This window comes from Anopheles gambiae, chromosome 3 (assembly GCF_943734735.2).
Source record: "Anopheles gambiae chromosome 3, idAnoGambNW_F1_1, whole genome shotgun sequence".
In the NCBI taxonomy this organism is placed as follows: Eukaryota; Metazoa; Arthropoda; class Insecta; order Diptera; family Culicidae; genus Anopheles; species Anopheles gambiae.
In genome coordinates, this window is record NC_064602.1 from 18,224,837 (window position 1) to 18,245,760 (window position 20,924).

Consider the following 20,924-nt stretch of genomic DNA (forward strand, 5'->3'; position numbering starts at 1 on the left):
TTTTTATTTCCACAGAACAAATGCTACGCGAATCGTCCCACTCGTCCAGCGCCTACATGCAGTCGAAAGCGATGTCCTCTCACCCGCTCTACAGTCAAACGCTAGAGCAGCATCAGGCACTGCTCAACCAGTACCGCTACAGTATGGCTGCCGTCTCACCCGACCACGCCTCGAAGCATCCCAACCTCCCGCACCATCACTCCCCGTACGGATCTCCCCCGGGAGCGCCCGGTCCGATGGTTCAACGGACGGCTGCCGTCAACATCATCCAGCACGAAAGTCTCCCACCGACCGGAACTACCAAACAGCCACCAGAAATGCATCACCAGCATACAGTATCTCCTCTGCAAACTCAACCCTTGACAGCAGGACACAACCCTCACCAGCATCACCATCACCATCACCAGCAGCAGCAGCATGGCAAACCGTCACCTTCTGTGAGCATGCCAGATCTAAGCTCTCCGAAAGGCGGTGACTCCAAGAGTGAACCATCGTCCTCCACTCGGTCCACGCCGACCGGTAGCACACCAGTGTCGTCGGCCCCACCCAACCCAGCCCAGATGCCGTACCTTCCGAAGCACTGGATCTGGAACACGAGTCTGTTCTATGCGGCAAACCGTGGTCAGCATGCCCCCGGAGCGGATCCTTCCACAGTTTCTTCGGCAGCGGCGGCAGCAGCGGCCGCAGCAGCAGCAGCCGCAGCAGCAGCAGCCTTCCCTCATGGGTACTTTACGTACGGCAATCCTTTCGGTGGTGGTGCGCCATTCCCAGGGCAAATCGAGTCCAGTTTGCGCAGTGATACGACGGCTTCTAATGCGTCATCGTCACCGGTACAGATCACGGACGTGAACAGTGACGACTCTTCGGACAATCATGATGAGCTGAGGGTGAGTAGAAGTTTCATATTCAACTGGCGTTGGGTTCAAAGCAGTTCATTAACAATGTGTTTATCCTTTTCCATAATTATAGACATCCATTTCGAAGAAGCGCAATCCATACTCGATCGAGGAGCTGCTCAAGAAGCCCGAAAGCAAGAAACAGAAGATCGACGATCGAGTTACCATCACCTGCATTTCGGACTCCTCGAGAAAGACTCCGACGGACTCGCCGCTGGACGACAAGTACCACCATTACCAATGCTCCCCGTCGGTTTCCCCGTCCAAATCTTGTCCATCCCCTACGGGCATACCCGTCACTGCGGTGCGCTGCAAATCGTCCTCCGACTACCGGTCATCCTCATCGCCCCAGTCGGCTGGAGAGGATTCGGAAGGGTGCAGCATCGTTTCGGCGGTCGTTCGCTCCAAGCTGACCGATACAAATAGTGAAAATAGTATTAACATAGAAATTTGTGATTAATTTCCTGGAATGGAACAGTTTCCGTATGTACAAAGTGGTTTTGTACAGAAAAGAGTGACCCAGTTGTAAATACAGTCATAAGCAGTAGCACAAATAACCAGTGAGCTTTGCATTAACCAACGGTACGGTAGTGGATTGTTTGATTTCTTCATCATTAAGTTGTAACTTATCCAGGGAAATGAGAAAAAAGGAAGGATCCGTTGCTTAGCAAAGATAGAATGTTTGTAGTGTAAGCTAATTTATTAACCAACGACTTAAGTATTGATTGTTTTCTAGGCATTAGTTATCTGTAAGATACCAGCAAAAGAACACAAATGAGCACCTTCACATCCGCTGAAAACTGTATCATGATTGTACTGTTTAGCAAAGCAATAAACTGATTGTGAAATTAAATTAAAATGATCGTTTAATAATTGTATTGTTTTAATTCATTTGATGACAAAAGCTGCAATAATCCAAACAACTTCGAATTCTAATCAGAGGTAAGATGTAGATTTAAGCGTATGAGTGATTTGTTGAATGTATTATTGCGTTGGAAGGTCTTTCTCGTAGTACAGCGCCTCAAAGAAGAAGTTCACCGAAGAAATGTCTGGACGGGGACACCATCTTGGGCACCTCATTGGTTTAGAACCAACTACAAAGGTTATATGTTCTTTCTACACGCTCTGTGCAATTAAATAGCAAATTTAAGCGATGGTTTTTAAAACAGATGACAGATGACAGCTTATGATACAAATAAGTATCACGTTGAAAAGACCTCGAATTTGAGGAATCGCTTTTTAAGATGATGAAACTGTTGCAGTATATATCTAGCGAATAGTTGAGAATATATTTGTCACATATATTCTACATACGACTATTTCGACGCCTGCTTTACGCCTTGCTTTGGGACATTTTTTCGGTTCCAAATACAGTCGTATCTTCGGGGCCACCTGTACTCTTGTACAGTTTGTTTGATATGGTAGTTCTTGTAATTAAACTTTGATTTGAATTTTAATGAATATGAACAGCTACTCAACGCAATTTTATTTTTATAATGATAAATAAAATTATTATTTCCTAACTCAATTCAATAATACATGATTGTTTTGAAATTAATGTTCATTAGATCTCATCTACTGCAATGACTTACAAATAAACCTAATTTTTAACGTTTCCTTTTCCCCCGGAAAATCAGAATAAACGAAATGAAAAAAAAAAAAATGGCTGCGTACATAACTGTGAGTGGTACGCAGCCATTCGATGTGATACGCATAACTTGCAGGAAACTTGTAAAATGCATACAAGCTTGTATACCATGCTTGCTCACGCAGTGCTGCCCTATTGTCGAACATTTTATGATAAAAATTTGTTATTTTAACATTTAGTATTTTTGTGTTTTTAGGTTTTGAATCTGAATGTGATATAAATGAATAAATTTCATATTTCCTGTAGCCTTTGTTGTTATTACTACGTTACTTACTTATCCGGCGGCACAACCACTTTGCGGTATTGGTCTGCCTTAGGAGTTTCCGAAACCGCTCACGGTCTCGCGCCTTCGTCTGCCAGTCCGTTATACCGGCCTTAATGGCGGACGCCTTCACGCCATCTTGCCACCTCAGTTTAGGCCTAAAACACCTCAGTTTGGGCCTCTGTCCTTGTGGACGACCTAAAAACACTTTACGGGCTGGGTCGTCCGTTTCCGTGCGTACACCCACCGAAGCCTGGCGAGCTTGATACGCTGCACGACAGTGAGGTCGCCGTACATCTCGTATAGCTCGTCATTATAGCGGTTCCTTCATTGTCCTTCCACACATACGGGACCAAGTATCCTTTTGAACATCTTTCTCTCGAACGCGGCTAAGAAGGTTTCGTTGTTATTACTATTGATTAAACAACGAAATCATAAGTTATCAGTATCATATGAAGCATGTTACGGAGAACACAGTCAATGAACACACTCAATAATCAATTTTACCAATCTTGTTTTTGGGGCTTACTGTTGGAGAGCGTTAAGTATAACTAAACAAACTGCTTGTATTCTGATAAAGACTACAAAGGGGACATACTTTTGAATTTGAAAGCAAATTTCCAAGACATATTAGGGGATCTTAGTGAAGCAGTATTCGATTTTCTTTCCACACAACAAATAAACGAAACCAGACACAGAAAATTATTATTTTAAAATGCGTATAATTTAAAATTGTCAACAATTAAGGATCCCTCGTTACATTTCCACCTAACAAATGCACTACCAGAAGGTTACATGCCTGACATGCCCAGCAGTGTCGCCGTTTCCTTGCTGCCCCAGCTGCTCCTTCACTAGATCCTAACGAAGAAACGTAGTGTACACACTCACACACACACACACACACCCACCCGGCATGGAAAGACTGGGTAAGACTCAAGGGAGGAGCTCCTACACGCTCTTCTATCAACTAACACCATCTCCAGCAAAAACGCACACTTCAGACGTAGACGACTTCACAATGGCACGATTTCGTAATAAGTATGCGCGTCTCTATTGTTGTATCGTTCTGCCGGATGTGGAGCACTTCGATTCGTTGTACTTCTACTATTGCTTTTCTGTTTAAGCTCTCCTTGACAGTTTGTGTGTGTGTATGTGTGAAGGGCAATAATATGCCTCCAGATAGACATCCTGGGATTGGCATCATCCATCTGGTTTGTGTGTGCTTAAAATCTGCTACAATGTGCCTGGCATTCGACATTCGTGGTTTTATGTTTTACACTTTACATACACTAAAACGACGATCTGGCGTTTCGAGCCCTCACTTAAAGCTCGCCTAAAATTGAGCTCAGTTCCTATAGGTATATATATACGATCTCTCCCCCTTAACTTCTTTAAACTTTTCCTCCTATCTATTAATCTATACCGACTAAACCCTATTTACATGGTGTCCTTCCATCTACTAATCCCTACAAGCCTACACAAGGTAAGAGTACAAGTACAGTTATTCGATTTGGGCTTTACAGTGCACCGTGTCTGTATGTACAGTCATAGACACATCACCTGCTTAAAACACAACTGCTTAGTGCTAATAGCTAATAGTACGTAGCCGAATATTGTTTTGTTGAATTGTTCTGTTACGCTCTGTTAAGCTAATATTGCTGGAATAGCAAGTGGCAACAATGTGAGGAGTACACAAGGACGCGACGAGGCCGACGAATGCGAGCCTCGAAGCAAAAACGCAACAGTCTAAAGTACACATAAAAATAGAACGAACGATTGTGGGGCAATTTGTTTAAGTAGCATAAGGTAGATGCAGGCAAGTATACAGGTGGGACAGCCATGGTGCCAAGGTAAGTGATTGTTAAATGTTATAGTAATCGTATGTTCACACTAAAATCGTTCTGGGTGGTTATCAGCTGTTGGGAGCTTTCTTCGTTTTCATTAAAAAAACGCTGGACACACTTACAGGAAATCTATTCATTGCAATTATCATCGTTACTATGTGTGGGTTCTGTGTTCGATCTTAGTCGTTCAACTGCTCGATGAAGCGCGCCCGATTGCTTCGACGATTCTTCAGTTAGTATTCGCCTCCCGCTTCCCGGCGATGGTTGTCACCTTGCCACGGTGTACAACATCCCAAAAAGCGCTTACTGTTTAAAAACAAAACTCACAAACACACACGTTTGCTCGTTGTAAAAGTACAAAATTTAAAAGTAGTATCACAGGTATTCCAATGAAATAAACTCATCATCGGCTTCGTCGGGAGGCTAATCGTTCTAGAGCGCTGATCAGTTGATCTTCTCTCGACACAGAAACATGGCAGCACACGGCTTGTGGGAGTTTTTGTAAGCTTTCGTATCTCCCCCACCCAGGCAGCCATACTTTTGCTTTCATCGTTGTACTATACTACGTTATATTGTTCTAATCACTTCGTTTGTGGATTTTGTATCTGGTGACTTTCTTGCTTTAAGTACCTGGTGTTATACGCTAGCTTCTTACCCTTCTAATAGCTATGTACGCGGTATATGTGCCAGCTCGCCAGCTCTTATCTACAGGGTCCTGTACACTCCTCAAACCCTATTCACTATCACTAAGGGAGCCATAAATGGAAACAATAGTTGCACTGATACGATGGAAAAGAATTTTGACGCCAAATCCTACTTCCACTACCGAAAAAAGGCACATTTTCACAAAGGGAACTACTACTGCTACTCTGCTTAATATACGCTTACTCTAAACACCTTCTAGATGCAAACAGTTCCAACTTGCTAACGCTATCATTCCCCGTCGGCTTCGATGTACGTCAATCTAGATAGACAATGCTGTCTACTTTTCTCAGTCCTCTCTGTGGCAAGCAGTGTGCGCGTCGTGTTATCAGACAGTCGTTTCGTTACGGTGCAGCGGTATCAGCTCGCGCTGCAGATCGTTGTAGTACTCGTGCTCGGAGGAGGTCGCCTCCGTCTCCGTCGGTGACAGCGGGATGCCGATCGTTTGCGTCGGCGGCGACGATGGCTGCTGATGGTGCAGACCGGCGGCAGCTCCGGGCTGGTCGGCCGACTTTGGTCCGATGCTGCCGCTAGCGCTGCTGAGCGACGGCGTATGGCTGATGATGGAAGGGGTGGGACCGCCGTGCGAAGAAGACGAGTGGTGAGAGGATTGGGACAGTTGCGGCTGATGATGGTGTTGTAGTTGATGCTGTTGATGCTGTTGATGCTGTTGCTGTTGCTGTTGCTGTTGCTGCAACTGCTGCTGGTACTGATGTTGCAGCGTCTGCAGTGGTTGCTGTATCGGCTGCAGCTGAATCTGGGAGTGCTGATGTGTGGGCATGCCGTTCGGCGTGTTCGGTGGCGGTGGTGTATGCGGGCCCATCGACCCTTGCGCCAATCCGGCAATCGCTTGCGTCGATCCCATCAGATACTCGGGATTGTCGACGCTCGCAGGCACACCGATCAGATCCATATAGCCCGGCGTGGACTGGTTTTGGCTTTGGCAGGTTGGCATCAGGTAGTCGTCCTCGTCGAGCGGCAGATTGAGCCGGATACCACCGACACCGACCTCCTTACCGTGCCCGTCCGTCTCGTCGTCCGGCTTGAGCGGATCCTTGCAGTAGCGCAGTGACTTGGGCATCTCGTCCGACGGTTCGACCGCCGACGGTCCCGGTAACATGATCGACGGTCTCGTCTTTGGCTGCAGGTACTCGTCCGTTTCGGCGATCGTGCTCGGCACGTCCACGTTGGAGGCACCGGCCGCCGCTGCCGCTGCCGCCGCAGCCATCGCAACCGGTGCAAGCGTGCGTATCAGATCCTTCTCGTCCTGGTTGGTGTAGGATGGGAGGCGCATAAACTTATCGCCCGGGATCATCAGGTACCGGCCCGGGTCGCGCGCCTTCTCGGCGAACGTTTCGGCCAGCTGCTTGAAGGTGGGCCGAGCGTCAGCATCCAGCACCCAGCAGGAGAGTAGTATGCAGTACACGTCCAGCGAGCATATGTCCGGTTGTGGTAGCTTGTGGCCGATTTCAATCAGCTCGGGGACGTCTTTCGCGGGTACGTTCTCGTAGGGACGAGCGCCGTACGTTAGCAGCTCCCAGATCGTTATACCGAACGCCCATACGTCACTCTTGCTGGTGAAGACGCGATGACGAATGCATTCCAGGGCCAGCCACTTGATCGGCATCTTGCCACCGGCCGCCCGATACTCGTCCGAATCGAAGTCAAGCAACTTCGCCAAACCAAAGTCGGTGATTTTAACACAGGAAGGAGTTTGCACGAGCACATTACGCGCGGCAAGATCACGATGTACAAGTCGTCGCTCCTCCAGATACGCCATACCGCGTGCGATCTGTGTCGACCAGTTGAGTAGTGCCTTGGAACCAATCTTGTCCTTATTGTTGCGCACATAATCCAACAAACAGCCCAGCGGCATCAGCTGCGTGATCAACATCATCTGCGAGGTCATACAAACAGCCAACAGCTTCAGCAGATTAGGATGCTCCACCGACGCCATAATGTACGCCTCCTCCAGGAACTCTTTGCTCGACTCCGAGCCCGACATCTCCATCAGCACCTTGATCGCGACCGGAATCTTTACACTCTCACCCTCCGGCATCCAAACGCCCTTAAACACGCGTCCAAAAGCTCCCATCCCAAGCACGCCACCACGCCGTATCTCCGCCTCCTTAATAATGCGCAGCTTCGTTAGGTTAGGCCCAACGTTCGATGGTCGCAATGGTTCCGAATCTTCACAGCCCGCCAGTGCCATCGTCATCTTGACCGCATCCTTCTTGTTCTTGTGTCGGCTGAACAGCACAAACGCAATCCCGAATACTACACACAGCAGTATCAGCGCCATTACACTGCCCATCACAATCTTGACCTGCGTTTGCGGCTCAATGCGCAGCCCACTCTGCATGGAGTCAGCTGAGCAGTACGGTCCAATCTTGCCCGCCTCCTGAGGGAACCGTTTGTACGGGTGCGACGCCGGACAGTTGGAAACGCACGTAAACGTGGTTGCGTTATCGTATGGATCGCCCTCGAACAGCTTCAGATTGCGACATTCGTCGCAGTGATCGTCCCCGAGTCCGTGACAGCCGCGACACTCCTGATGGCAGGGCAGACAGATGCGTGTCTCTTCGTTCGCGTAGAAGTCTTGCGGACATTCATCCTCGCACTGTTCGCCCTTCTTGTAGCCGGTACACTCCTGGCAGAACTGTTCGTGGAACCCGTAGCCGGTGCACTTTTTGCAGCGCGGATGACACTTGCGGCAGACCGCCTTGCCGGACAGTTGCTTCAGAGGGCCTTCCTCTTGGAGTACGTAGTCACTGTAGTAGCCATCTGTGAAAGAACAGAAACATACATTACTTATCGATGCTCTACTGAGGACTTCATCCACTCAATCGTCTTACCTGGACAAGATTCGTCCTTCATCAGACAGCGCTCAATCTTCGCATCACTACCAATGATTGCCTTATCGCACGAGATGCAACCGTCCGGTGCGATCGTATCGCGCGGGCCACGACATCCAACGCACGTCTTGTGACAGTTGATGCAGGTTCCGTTCATCGCATGCTTTGTGGTGGGACACTCTGCCACACAGAACCGACCATCCTTCACATTCATACACGAGCCACAGTTGTCCTCGTTCGGGCCGTAGCAGAAGTCTTTACATTCCTGGTGACAGTCACCGCAAGTCTTTGAGTCCACTGAGTACAGTCTGTGAAGAAATGGAAATGTAGGTCGTTAGAGATTGGATCATTTGAACTTTTCGATTTTGAAGTGTGCGCTATCTACGTACCTTGGCAAGCTCTTGCAACTATCCAAACACTTTCCTTTGTACTTAACGTTCTTACACTCCAAGCACTGTTCTGGTCCTTTACCCCAGCAACCAGCCTTGGAACATTGCTCCGAACATTCCATTCCTTCTTCATCTGGAGTTGATAAAGAAGAAAAAAAACAATCATTAGATGTCTTCCTTTTGTGATATCACATCAGATATCCATATCAAGATGATTTTTGGCGATACTTACGACATTCGGTAGCGTTACGATTCTTCTGCACCATCACCTCGTGATCCGAGCTCTTCTTGATTTCGCTCCAGTCAATGTCCTCCACGAAGCATAGATCGCTATTCTCCAGTATCACGATCGAGCCCGAGTTGACGCGCTTGAGTGACTTCAGTTCTAGCGATTTCAGTGATGTCTGTAACCAACAACATCATTAATATTATTCCCAGTTCCAGTAAGATCTCTTTTCCTCCCTAGCTCTTACCTTCACAATGTACACCGAGGCAAACAGATTCTCCTTGAGCTGACGGCCACCGACCACCTCCAGATTGCGGAAGTAGTTGAGCGTGGTAAAGTTCGGATGGTGTGCCTGAATGTTGATGAAACCCGTAATCTCCTTCACCGTGGAAAACACCTCCAGCCGATCCGGATCGATCTTGATGTACCGCGGGCCGAACGAGAAGTTCGTGTACACCTGCTGGAACCCATCGAACGATTGGTCGAGAATCTCGAGCGATCCCTCAATGATCGTACAGTCTTTGTAGTTGCCAATGTTGTCCGAGTGCACGATGCCTTCGCCGGGGCACGTCTTTGGACAGACGCCCTTACACGGTACACACTCACTGTTTTGTGGCATCTTCCCTTTCGGACACTTTCTGACACACGCACCGTTGTCTTTAAGTAGATGCTCGGGACATTTCCGCACGCAGGTTGCACCGTATGCGTACTTCCCGTCTGGGTTCGGTTCCCAGAAGTAGTTTGTTGGATTATATCTGTAAGGTGCAGGCAAGAGCATTAGTAAGCGCTGTTTGTGAATTTGTTAGATGCTCGCCAATACTTACATCTGCATCGGTGGACACTCCTGCTTGCAGACGCCATCGTCGTAGAAGTTCTTGCACGCCAAACAGTCAGACTGGGTCGGACCGGTACAACCGCCGGCACAGAACAGATGGCAACATTCCCTAGGTTTCGGCCCAAAACAGCGTCCCTGCGAGCACTGGGGCGAACAGTTCAGCTTGCTAAACCGCTGACAGTTGTGTGCGCCCTCTCCCCAGCATCCCACCTCACACGACGGATGACACGGAGGGCACACCCGCTCGGGCGACGAAAAGTTAAACGTATACTGCATGCTCGTCTGCGGTGCCGACAGTATCTCCTCCCAGTTGATCGACTTCATGTGGCACAGATTGTAGTTGTTGAAGAAACCGACCGACCCGCCGAGAATGTCGCGCAGTGCCGGCAGCTCCAGCGTGTTCATGTGCGAGAACGACACAAACAGCCCGTACGCTTCCTCCCACTTGTTCAGCTTGAAGGTGGTCCGGCCGCGGATGATCTGCAGCCGGGGCAGTATCACCTGCGGCAGATCGATATGGCTGATCAGCACGTACCCGGTCACCTCGCGGATGTGCTGGAGAAAGTTCAGATCGGTGATGTTCTGGATCCAGGTGATCTCCAGATTGCCGTCCACGTACGTGCAGTTGGTGTAGCGGTCGCGCAAATTTTTGTAATGATACTCGCGGTTCGCCGGCACCGACATCCGCCCATTCGTACCGATGCATACTGCGGAGAGGAAACAGAAAGGAAGGCGCTCGTTAGTCAAGGGGGACACGCTATTTCTAATCAATATTTATGATTTGCTGGACAGGTAGGGCACGTGCCGTTCGTGTGTCGCTCGTGCTCGATGCTCACAGCCTGCTTATTGATTCTTATCACTGACAGATGTGATTCCCCAGGAGCAAAACTTCAATTAGAGAAACGAAACTCTCGCCGGAGCTATCTAATCTTAGGTGATCGCATGGCAGCTGGCCCTATTCGCATAGTGGACATTCGCATAGACAGCAACATACATTCCGAAGCGAGTGGTCAGCATTTTATTGCGTTTTGTGTTAGTTTTTTTGCCTGCCTGGCTGCCCGTCGCAAACAACTTTTATGTTTGCCAATGTTTTATTTATCACTCGGCAGTTGTGTCGCGGCCCGAAGTGGCTTCGATCGATTCGACAGTGCGCCTCGAGAGCAATTATCAATTTCCTCCTCAGCTGGCAGCTGGCAGCCATTAGAATTGGAGGTGTCATAAGCCACACGAGTCGACACAACACATCGCACAGATGACACCGGCTGACACTGGCTGGCGGCACCCGGGCCGACCGAACCACCGGGGACGACCTTTTAGGTCCAACCTGGACTGGACGCAACGACACTTTCGGTACGCCGCACACGTTCGTTATATGAATAAATAATGAAGCAGCCGGCGCGCGGACTTAGAGACACGCCGTTTTATTGACCCTTTTTTGCTGTCGTTCGCTTCTTGGCGTTCTCGGCCTGGGACCGGGCAATGGTAGGATTCCTGTTCGTTCTGTTTCTTCTTTTTTTTATCATGGCGAGACTTTATGCCTCTCTTCTGTGGGGAGTTATTGCAGCTCTTGGGTATCAGCGATACAAAAAATAGACCACAAGATCACCAACCTCACCTCAGCCCAATGCATCGTCGAAGGAAGACCTCCGGTGACACACACAACCACGGTGCTGTTGTTTGTGCCCGTTTGTATGGCCCGAACATGCGACTTACACGACGGCGTCGAAAGCAATAAAAAAACGCCAGCCCAGCGCTCTAACCCTGTCCCCTTTCCCCCCTGTTCAACAATGTTTGTCCTGTACACGTACTGCTCCAACGGAAAGTTGCTGTCCGGCACACGGGGGTATCGTATCCAGCGGCACAGAATTCTTTCCTTCTTTATGCTTTTCTGCCCTGCCTGTTTGCTTCTTCTTCGACGCTGTTGGGGTGGAAAAGAAGGCGAACATTCATCACCCGCTTTACAGCTTTTACAGCGACGCGCGAGCTGCCCCGACGTCGAACCATTGTCCACGCGAACACTTTCGAGGCGCGGAGCATTCTTCGCCGCCTTTGGTTGCGCCAGTACGCGCGCGCGCGCGCGCTCGCCCGTCTGTATGCGGCCACTCCTCTGCGGAAACGGCGCGTGTTGAAACTGTTTGACCAACTGGGGCTGGAAAGTCGAGCAGGGCACAGCAGGGCTCGTCAGGCTGGTACGACAGGGCTTAGCCTTTGTGGGGCAGATTGTGCGAACAGTGCAAATGCATATTTAGCGCCATACGTGTCGCCTTAATCCTTATCGTCCCTCAGGGTGGGGATTTGGCGGGCTTTTGTAACAACCCCCCCCCCCACCTCAAAAGCTGCTAGAAAGTTAAGTAATAAAATCTTAGCCAAAAGGAAAACAGTTCTCCCGAAGCGGTTCAAAATCAAGGCTCGTAAAGCCCGGGAGACTTGAACGCCCACCGCACGGGAAACCTCCTTTTGCTTCTAGCTACGCTTTTTTTCGGGGTGGGCGAACATGGCCAAGAGAGTTATTTTGTGTGTTTGTATTGTATTTTTTCGAATTGGGGGAAGGGGGAGGGGTTCAAATTAAAATTAATCCACTCACACACACACTAACACTTTTTTTCTGTTCGCTCCTGCACTCCCACTCGCAGCCAAAAAGTGGTTCCTCGCTCGTGCGTGTGCGGGTGACCATTTTTAGGCGTTTTTAAAAGCTTTTCAATACCAATCTATCTTTTGTTTGGGCCATCCATCCCCCGCTTTATGGAGCGGTTTTTGCCTCTCACTCTCAGAGAAATCGATACACATGGTGGTCGAAAAAAAACATACAAACACATACAAAATCTATCAAGGCAGCAAAGGATCGCCTGAGCTCCCCATCGTCCACCAGACCAGACGGACAATAGGCTCCGATTACCCGCTAATCGGATTAGTGGTAAATTTATTGTTGGTTAATTTAAAGTGCTTCAGCGCTTCCTTTTTCCTCCTTTTCCTACGAGAAGGAGGAGAGAGCGAGCTTTTGCAACGAAACGATAAAATTGATTTAATGCAAACGATGCAGTCGGTTGGCAGGTTGCGCTCGCGAACGAGACACACATAAACACTCACGTGGCCCGGGTAGCCATTGTGCATGATTGTGTTCTTTTCCATAAAAAAGGGGAAAAAAATCAACCTTCCGATGGAGGTACAAATGTGAGAAGAATTATTATAATAGTTGGCTCGTAACGAGCTGTTATGGTAATGTAATGACGCCCGAAATCGAACCTACTAGCGTCTACCACGTTTTGTTTGATAAGAATTATGACGCCGTTTCGGCGTGTGTGTTAATGGCGCGGAGCGACACTGGTTAGTTTTTGTGGTGTTTCGACCACCCATGCGATCGAAGCTTGTATAGGGGCGTTGGAGTGAAATGAGCTTGCCTGGAATTTTTCCTTACAAAAGTCTTGCACTCACACGACATTTAGCGAGGGAAAATGTCGGGCTTTAGCCCTTACAGCAAAACAACAACTAAAGAAAGGGGTGGGAAAATTCGCATGATCGTCAGATACTTTCTCCCGCTCCAATCGTGACTCACACAACCCGAGAGCTGCAAAACAATGCAAAACAACAGCCCCTAGCCAGTGCCGAGAGCGTGTGCAGCCAAGGGTCGTGCAAGTTGATCACGAATCTCGCTCGCTCCCGCACTGTACTTCCAATTTGAATACACATTGTGCTGTTTAAAAGGTTATTACCAACCCGTTACTAATCGAACTCGAAACTGTCCCATCCGATAAAGCTTTCGCCTTTCCTATGTTTCCCTTGTACCTCTGGCCAAAAACACGGTTTGTAACCTTTAAAAATGGTTACATTGTTGTTGTCGAAGCGAGACGTCCGATCATTCAAAAAAACGTGAAGAAACCGTTGCGCGTCGTTTCAGCGTGTTCGGGATTGATTTTGAATGGAGCTTAAATTGATATTTTATGTACAGCGAGCGCTGTTTTATTCGAGCATAAATATGCGGACACAATAACACACACACACGCACACACACAGCAAAATGAGAGGAGCCGCTGGAACAGGCTTTCTCAATGATTGTTGTCAATCAGACTGTTGGGTCCGTTCGTGCCGCGTTCCACTCCTTACGTTGTGATTTATATTAGTACAGGAATGTGTTGTGTTGTAAAGCCGGCCGTCTTAAAGGGTCTCGAATGAGAGAAAGAGAGAGGGGGACAAGGAAAAAAGAAACCATCGCCACCACCAACCAAGCACGTGCATCCCTTCGAGCCTGGTCGAGCTCTCGCGGGAGGAAAAAAAAGATCAATAATTAACGATACGCCGAACAGTCGTCGTTCATTGATTATCGAGAATTCGCTGTGTGGGGGAAAGGCGGCAAGGAAAGGTATGCGAACGCTAAGGGCTCCCAGTGAGGAGTGAGGCAGGAGTACTGGGCTATTTGTGCCGCCACAAACCACCAGATTGCAGCAGCAATTACCCCCAGGCAGCAGTAGTGGTAGCGAACAGGTTGCTTGACAAAATCACTTCCACGTTGATGGCGCGTGCTCGATTTCGATTCCCCTTCCCCTTAGGGCAGTGGGTTGGGGGGGAAACGCAGTGGAGGGGAAAACAGCGCACCACACAGCCGCACAGCTTGGGTTAATTTTTATAAATTTCTGATAAATTGCATTTCTACGGCAAGCTGCTGCTCGGGGATGCATTATGATAATGGGAGCGAACCCCGGCCGTTTCAGCCAGTCCGGGGCCCTGCCAATCCGTCACTCCGGGCCAGGTTGCTGGGGAGAGCAACACATGTCATGCGTGTGTGTGTGTGTGCGTATGTGTCTTTTGCTTGCAGTTCGGACTTATTTCGAATCTACGCTGAGTGATTACATAAATTAATATTAATCACACGTCAACTAACGCACGTCCCGGTCGAAACAGGTTGACCGGAGCTGACGCTTGTGAGGAATGGGGCACACATTTCTGGGTTGCTTGTTGTTTTTTGCCAGTCCTTCACGGTGATCTTGTGCTTGATCTCTTTCTCTGTTAGTGTCCGTCTCTTTCTGTTGTTTTAAGAGTCGCAAACTGACTGCATTTACTTTCCTTTCCCGTGATTCTTTGCTCCAGGGACACTGGCACCCAATCGATGTATTTCTCCCCCCAGAGGGATGGTAAGACAGATTCCAAGATCTCGCACATACACACCGGATCCCGCAATCCCGATCCCGTCCCTTGCTTTACCTGTTTTGTGCCTGTAAACTCCCTCATCTGCCCAGCTGAATCAGGCTAAACGAGCGAAAACGTCACATAAAAGCAATTTAGCGTTGCGTTCATCCGCGTCCAACGATCTCGCGCGCGTTCCATTAGACGGCAAAGCGCTCGACAATTCCCGCAACAACAACGACCAGCGCCAGCGAAAAAAAAAGCGATCAAAAAATGTAAAATACGACACTCGGTAGTAAAATGTGGTAAAAGCTGGTCGTGGCCGTACGCACACGAAAGCTTCGATACCCCACGCATTCCCGCACTGGCGCACTGGTGTGGCGTACGCGTAAAAAGATGCTTTTTTGACCCGCCCCCGCAGCAAGGTGGAGGAGAACGAGCGTAAAAGTGAACCAAAACAACGACTGAACCCACCGCGCCCACACATGACCACCAACCAAAAAAAAAAAAAAAGGCGAGTGGGAACGAAGTGCCACGCGACCAAGACGACCAAGTTTTTGGATAGGCGGCGAACCTTTTTCGAGGTTTGTGAAGGTGGAGAGCGGGAACGAAAAGTCAACACACGGCTCGGGCTAGCCCTTTTTGCGCCTGCATTTTGGAGCCACGCTTCGTTTACACGCATTGTGCAAGCGTCGGGTGCACAATGGGGACCTATGCGCGCGATGCGAGGACATTGTGTGGTCAGTGTTTGGGGTGGTTCGTCGTCTCCAAAAAGCACTTCCCGTAGGTGTTGGTCGGCATCTTGTAGCGATGTATCCGTCATCTGGAAGTGAAACCTCCTCTACTTGAAGCGCGCTGAGTGTTGGAGTTGCCTGTTTTAATTGCAGCACCACTGCTGCCCACCAGCGCTAGCGCTGCCTTGCTTGAAAAAGGTTCAATTGAGACGTTTTTGAAGGATATCACCTCCAAGAAAAATAAACAAGAATAGATCACTGGTCGGTCTGGCCATCTTTTAACAGTTTCTTATTCCCATAGACTCACCGGCCCTGTTCTTGTGGCGGTCTACCCATCCAGCAACCATCACCTAATAGCGGGTTCTATTTGTTCCGATTCACACTTTCTAGCGAGGTGCTTTTTTTTTGGAGAACTCTTCCCAAATGAGGCGTATAGAAGCAGTAACATAGCAACTACGCACACACGAAAAAAGGGAGTTCAACTGTGTTATTTTTATGGCTTGTTCTTTGGGGCCCTAACAAGCTATGGTTAATGAAGATGGAATGATGCAACCTCACATGAAGGGAGAGAGAGAGTGAGTGAGTGATATAGAAAGGAAACATACACAGCAACAAAAAATGACGAAGCACAAAGAGGGAAAAAATAAACACAGTTAGATCCGTTCAACCATTCCCGCTCGGAGGAATGTTTCGAAGCACAACGTACACGCAGACACGCAACATAGAGCAGAGTAGCTGGCACGTACGCGCTGGTAACGTACGATTTAGTTCTTGCGCCTCACTGCGATGACGTTGTTCTTCGCCTCGCGCGTACGCGCACTGGACAATACCTAATCTCAACGGCAACAGGCCCTACCAGCGAGGCGGAGTTCGGGTAGCCGTGGCCGTTAAACCATCGCTAAACGTTTTTCGGAGCGCTGCTGCCCCTTGCGCGGTCAGTTGGAATGTTTCGTAAAGGCACACTGTAGAGGCAAGAAGCAGCAGCAGCAAGAGAAGAGGGCTTTCGGTTGGAGAAGATCAGCAGGAAGAAAAACATGGAAGGCAAAACGATCGTTAATGTTTCTGCTGCGAGGCACCACACAGCATCCCGTGAGGAGTGGTTGGAATGGAGAAGTATGAAAAGAGAGAGAGAGAGAGAGTGAGGGAGACAGAGAGATGAAGACAAAGATCACGGAATCCAACCACGAGATGGACAGAACGCACTTCGAAATGATGGATGGCATATGGAAGGAAGGCTTTTGAATGTCCGATGAACCTTGATTTCTTGGATCTTCACCGTAGATTCCCTTCAGTGCCTCAGGTTGTGGCCTTTTTTTGTTGTTGATGTTCGAGTTTGGAATTCGAAGACGCTGAAGATGGAGAGAGATTTTTATTCCTTTCGCGAGACGAATGATAAAAAGTGAAATAAAACTCTAGCTCTCATATTCTCACACAGTGACGGTTACCTCAGAAATTAATGACCTCCACCGCGATGGCAAGAAGAAGGAGGATGAGGTGATCGTGATCGTGATTTTAGGCTTCTCCGTTTTATTGCTTCTTGGTAGTGTGGCCATGCGATCCATGTGTGCCATGACGCATACAGAGACATTTTCGGCTCAATGTGTCTGTGTGTGTGCACTTTCATGAGCAACTAATTATTCACGCATGATGCTGCGGGAGAGACATCGATTTGGGGACGAACGACATTATCGCGTTGGATCGTCTTCTTCCCACCGGCATGGCGCAAGAAACATTGCACAAGAGAGCAGTTTCCGTTCCGGTTTCGGTGTGATTTCGATATCGTGTTGAATAGTTTTTTTTCTTTCCCACACAGCCACACGCACACACATGTGCACACACGAACAAAAACACCCGCCGATCGAACCAATATCAATATTCACCATTTTGTGTGCGCGATCGAAAACGTCAAACACAAGCGCGCGGTTCGCGGAGCGCAATAAATTCAACATCGTTACGTGCCGCGCATCGCACCGTTTCATCTCGTGGTGGTTGTATAGAGAGAGAAAAACTCGCGCGTGTATGTCGGCATCTCGATTGCGTTCGTGTGCGTGCTTGACGTTGGAATATCTTTATGATTCCGTCACGAGAGCTGCTCCACAGTGGTCGTTAAAATGTTTCGCGGCAGAAAAAAAACGAAGCGACTGCAATCACGATCACGGTTTGCTGCCGAAAAATCTTCTCCAAAAACGATTTTTCGCCGTCGTAGAGCGAAGAGTATTGGACGAAAGCAAAGGGGAGAAGAGATGAAGTCGCTAGCTAATTAAAAGCGTTTATTTTATGGGTACCAGCCAGGGAGGAGGGAGAAGGTTTTGCTGATGACTATTTTTCAAGAAGTTTGTCCCATCGGACACACCAGCAACACGTGTGTCGTCGAGATGGCGCAAACGATCGTGCAGCGCTGATGAGGTTTAACTACTTGCGCGTATTTAACGATTGTTTAGGAACCTGTTCCAAGAATGTTCGGTTACAAAAACGAAGATCCAAGTGGGGAAGAAATCCGACCGCAAAACCGCACTTTCCAAGTGATTCGTTCTTCTCTATCAAAGATTTTATTCCACCGGGAGGGACGGTCGGGTGAAGACCATTAGCCTAAAGTGGTATTAATAGTAATTAATTCCTTTTTTAAGCTTCTCCTTTTCTGCCTCTTTCTTCGCTTAATGGATGATCGCCTTTTTCTGCCTGTTTTTCTTTGGGATTGGCAGCTAAAATCGTTCCCCAGTGTCGCCACTGATAAGAGCCGGTCACCGTCAGTCAAGAAACAGATAAAATCCCGACAATCAAACACCATTTTGCAAACGACCGAGAACAAAACACCTCTTCTCCGCTGGTAAAAAAAACCCTCCCGGATGGCGTCAAACCGTTCGCAGGCGACCGAGCGCGGCCTAAATGCGTTTCATTAATCACGGGTTCGCTGCTGTTGCTGCCGTTGCGATTGCTCGATTATGTGACGATTGAGACAAATTATCGCCCCCAAAAACCGCTGACGGTGTAGGTTGACATTCCTTCCCAGAGATCCGTGTCGCGCGCTCTCTTTCCTTCTCTCATTCTGATCTCTATTGCACCTGTTCTGCCAGAGGTGGAGAATCCAATGGCGGGGACAAATGTATGCCAACCAACACACACATACAAGAAAAAAAAACAAACGACAAAACGATTGCTTCAAAAATAACATGCAAAGTGAAGAAATTCAATTATTCAGCTTTCCCCATCTCCAAGCGTTGCCTTCCTGCGTTCTTCATCCCGCGCCAGACTTTAACAACAAAAAAAGTAAGTCCCATACGAATGGCAGCCCGAAAAAGAACCGTTAAAGAACATGCCACGAATGGGCAAACGGGAGGCGACGATGTTGGTGGAATGATTTACCCAAAAAAGTGCCAAACATGGTCAAACAAAGCTAAACACGCTGACGACGCTAGACGCTAATGGTGTTCGAGTTTTTTTTCGCCCCCTCCTCTCGGGAATTTTAGCGTTTTTTTAAACAGTTCCAAACATTCGTATCCGGCTGGCCGATGTGTGGCCGTCACACACCGACGCATCACGCAGTCACGTTTGTGCGATTTGCTGTCCGGGTTCGTCATCTCATTCGGCCGAGTGCTGTGCTGTGGTGTGGATTTAAAAACAATCCGGTCATACTCTTTAGCCCCATCTGTCAACGAGTGTTGGCAACCACCTTCCTCGAGGGTGCATAAAATGTATTCCAAAACCTTGATTTTGCGTAACTTTTTTTGGTTTGTTTGTATTTTTTTTTCGAATTCCGTCTTGGGAATTTGGTGTATTGGAAAGTAAGCGATCTTCACGTTGTGAAATGAAGCTTTTGAACGTTTTACCTGCGTTGGAACGATTTTCGGTTCAACCAGTGTGGCGCCAGTGCCGCCGGGCAAAAGAATCACTCACTCGCCAAAAACTTAAACGACCACGAAAAGCGCGGCGCAGGGGAAACGCAAAGGGGAGAAATATTGTTTGCGTCACTTTGATTTACGAGCGAATCTCCGGGCTATGGGGTGGAGATTCCAAGGAGGATGCGAAGGGGTTTAATGGAACAGGAGAAACAGGAGGGGACGGCCAAAAAACCAACAAAAAAGCCCTTCCACTTGAGGCGAATGTGTAAATGTGCGGCTCACCGCTAGGCGTGAATTTTAGCAAAACGCGCGCTCGCACGTCGCTCCGTACGAAACGCCAAAAGACTTCAACGCGCCGACAGACGACGAACCGTGCGTCGGGAAAGTTTCAACGCAGCTCCGCTTTCGGGGCCGTCTTTTTTGGAGGGAAGAGTATTTGTATCTTGTCACGGCGGTTGGAAACAAAAAGTGGGAACGTTAATGATGGTTTGGTTGTTTTTCATCTCTTTTCCACCCTCCCTCTCTCTCCTTTGCTCACCCTCTTTTTGAGTTTTTTTTTTTGTGTGTTATTCATTATGATGCCGATATCGGCATGCGATTATTGACATTCACCAGCGGTGGACCTAGCCAAACTGTCCGAAGCTGTCCGAGCGTTACATAATGGACGGTGGCACACACAATGTAAAAATTCAATACTTTTTCGGTCCACCGTGGAGAGCGTGAGGGAGGAATGGCAAATGGGGATACTTTAATGGTTTGCCGCTTGCACGGCAATATCTCGTTTCGTACTTTCTTAAGCAAACCCGTCAAACATCGATCGTATCGTGTACAATCGATGCGGGACACATGGGTTGCTGCCGTTGGGACGGGACAGCTTCTCGCGTTTGAGTGCTGTCAGGGAAGATAAATGATTGGGCGGGTGTATGTGTGAGTGTGCCTGTTTGCGAAACTTTTGCGGTAATGGAGTGTTAAGGAACGGTGTACAAATTTTATTTCTTTTGCATTTGCAAGATGCCGTTGATGAATACTTTTGTGGTTGCGGAAACCGTTCTCGGGAAGTTTAACTTGATTGACTGGATAAAAGCATTGAGAAGTGGAAAAAGAATGCAATCAAAGACAGGATAATTTAAATAATTCTAATTCAAATTACACTTTACTCACGGATAAACTGCGTTCAGATTTAGCTAAAAATAACCAAACTACGCAGCCAACTGTTACGCTGCAGCTGCCAATTAGCTTTTCGGTGCAAGCTGAACCTTCCCACAGCGTTCCCATTGATACACACACTGACTCACAAGTAAATGAAGAGAACGCCAACGTGATTTCGCCACCAAAACGCCACTAAAAGCACTCTCGATCCGAATAATCGGTGTCTCTGTTTGGCTGAACTCCACTGGTTTTTTTTCTGGTGATACTTTCAAACCTGCCCTCCTTGCGTACCTTAAAAATCAATCAATAGACAGCTCTAAAGAAGGTCAAATTATACACCGAACGCATCACTCACCTCCGAGATGGATGGAAAGGATGGATGGCTAAAAGGAATTCAAGGTGAACGGGGCACAGTTCAAGCACAGTA

The 20,924-nt window shown here is 48.3% G+C and overlaps 2 protein-coding genes across 3 annotated transcripts in view; one reads left to right on the forward strand and one right to left on the reverse strand.

Moving 5' to 3' along the window:
- The window catches only part of LOC1275678 (paired box pox-neuro protein), a 32,416-nt gene extending 30,664 nt beyond the window's left edge, over positions 1-1,752 (forward strand). Inside the window, exons 6-7 of the mRNA XM_314947.5 lie at positions 16-887; positions 970-1,752. Coding sequence (XP_314947.5) covers positions 16-887; positions 970-1,356 — 1,259 coding nt within the window. The 3' untranslated portion in view covers positions 1,357-1,752. The remainder of the gene's footprint in view (positions 1-15; positions 888-969) is intronic.
- A 1,756-nt stretch (positions 1,753-3,508) lies between these two features.
- LOC1275679 (epidermal growth factor receptor) overlaps positions 3,509-20,924 on the reverse strand; it is a 34,075-nt gene continuing 16,659 nt past the window's right edge. Inside the window, exons 2-10 of one of the 2 annotated variants that reach the window (XM_061663088.1) lie at positions 9,647-10,364; positions 9,070-9,577; positions 8,829-9,000; positions 8,597-8,729; positions 8,208-8,515; positions 6,132-8,136; positions 5,949-6,076; positions 5,853-5,863; positions 5,681-5,818 (exon numbers count right to left, since the gene is read on the reverse strand). In XM_061663088.1, the coding sequence (XP_061519072.1) occupies positions 5,681-5,818; positions 5,853-5,863; positions 5,949-6,076; positions 6,132-8,136; positions 8,208-8,515; positions 8,597-8,729; positions 8,829-9,000; positions 9,070-9,577; positions 9,647-10,364 (4,121 nt within the window). Of the gene's footprint in view, positions 8,137-8,207; positions 8,516-8,596; positions 8,730-8,828; positions 9,001-9,069; positions 9,578-9,646; positions 10,365-20,924 lie in introns of both variants that reach the window. The other variant, XM_314949.4, reaches the window with a different exon arrangement.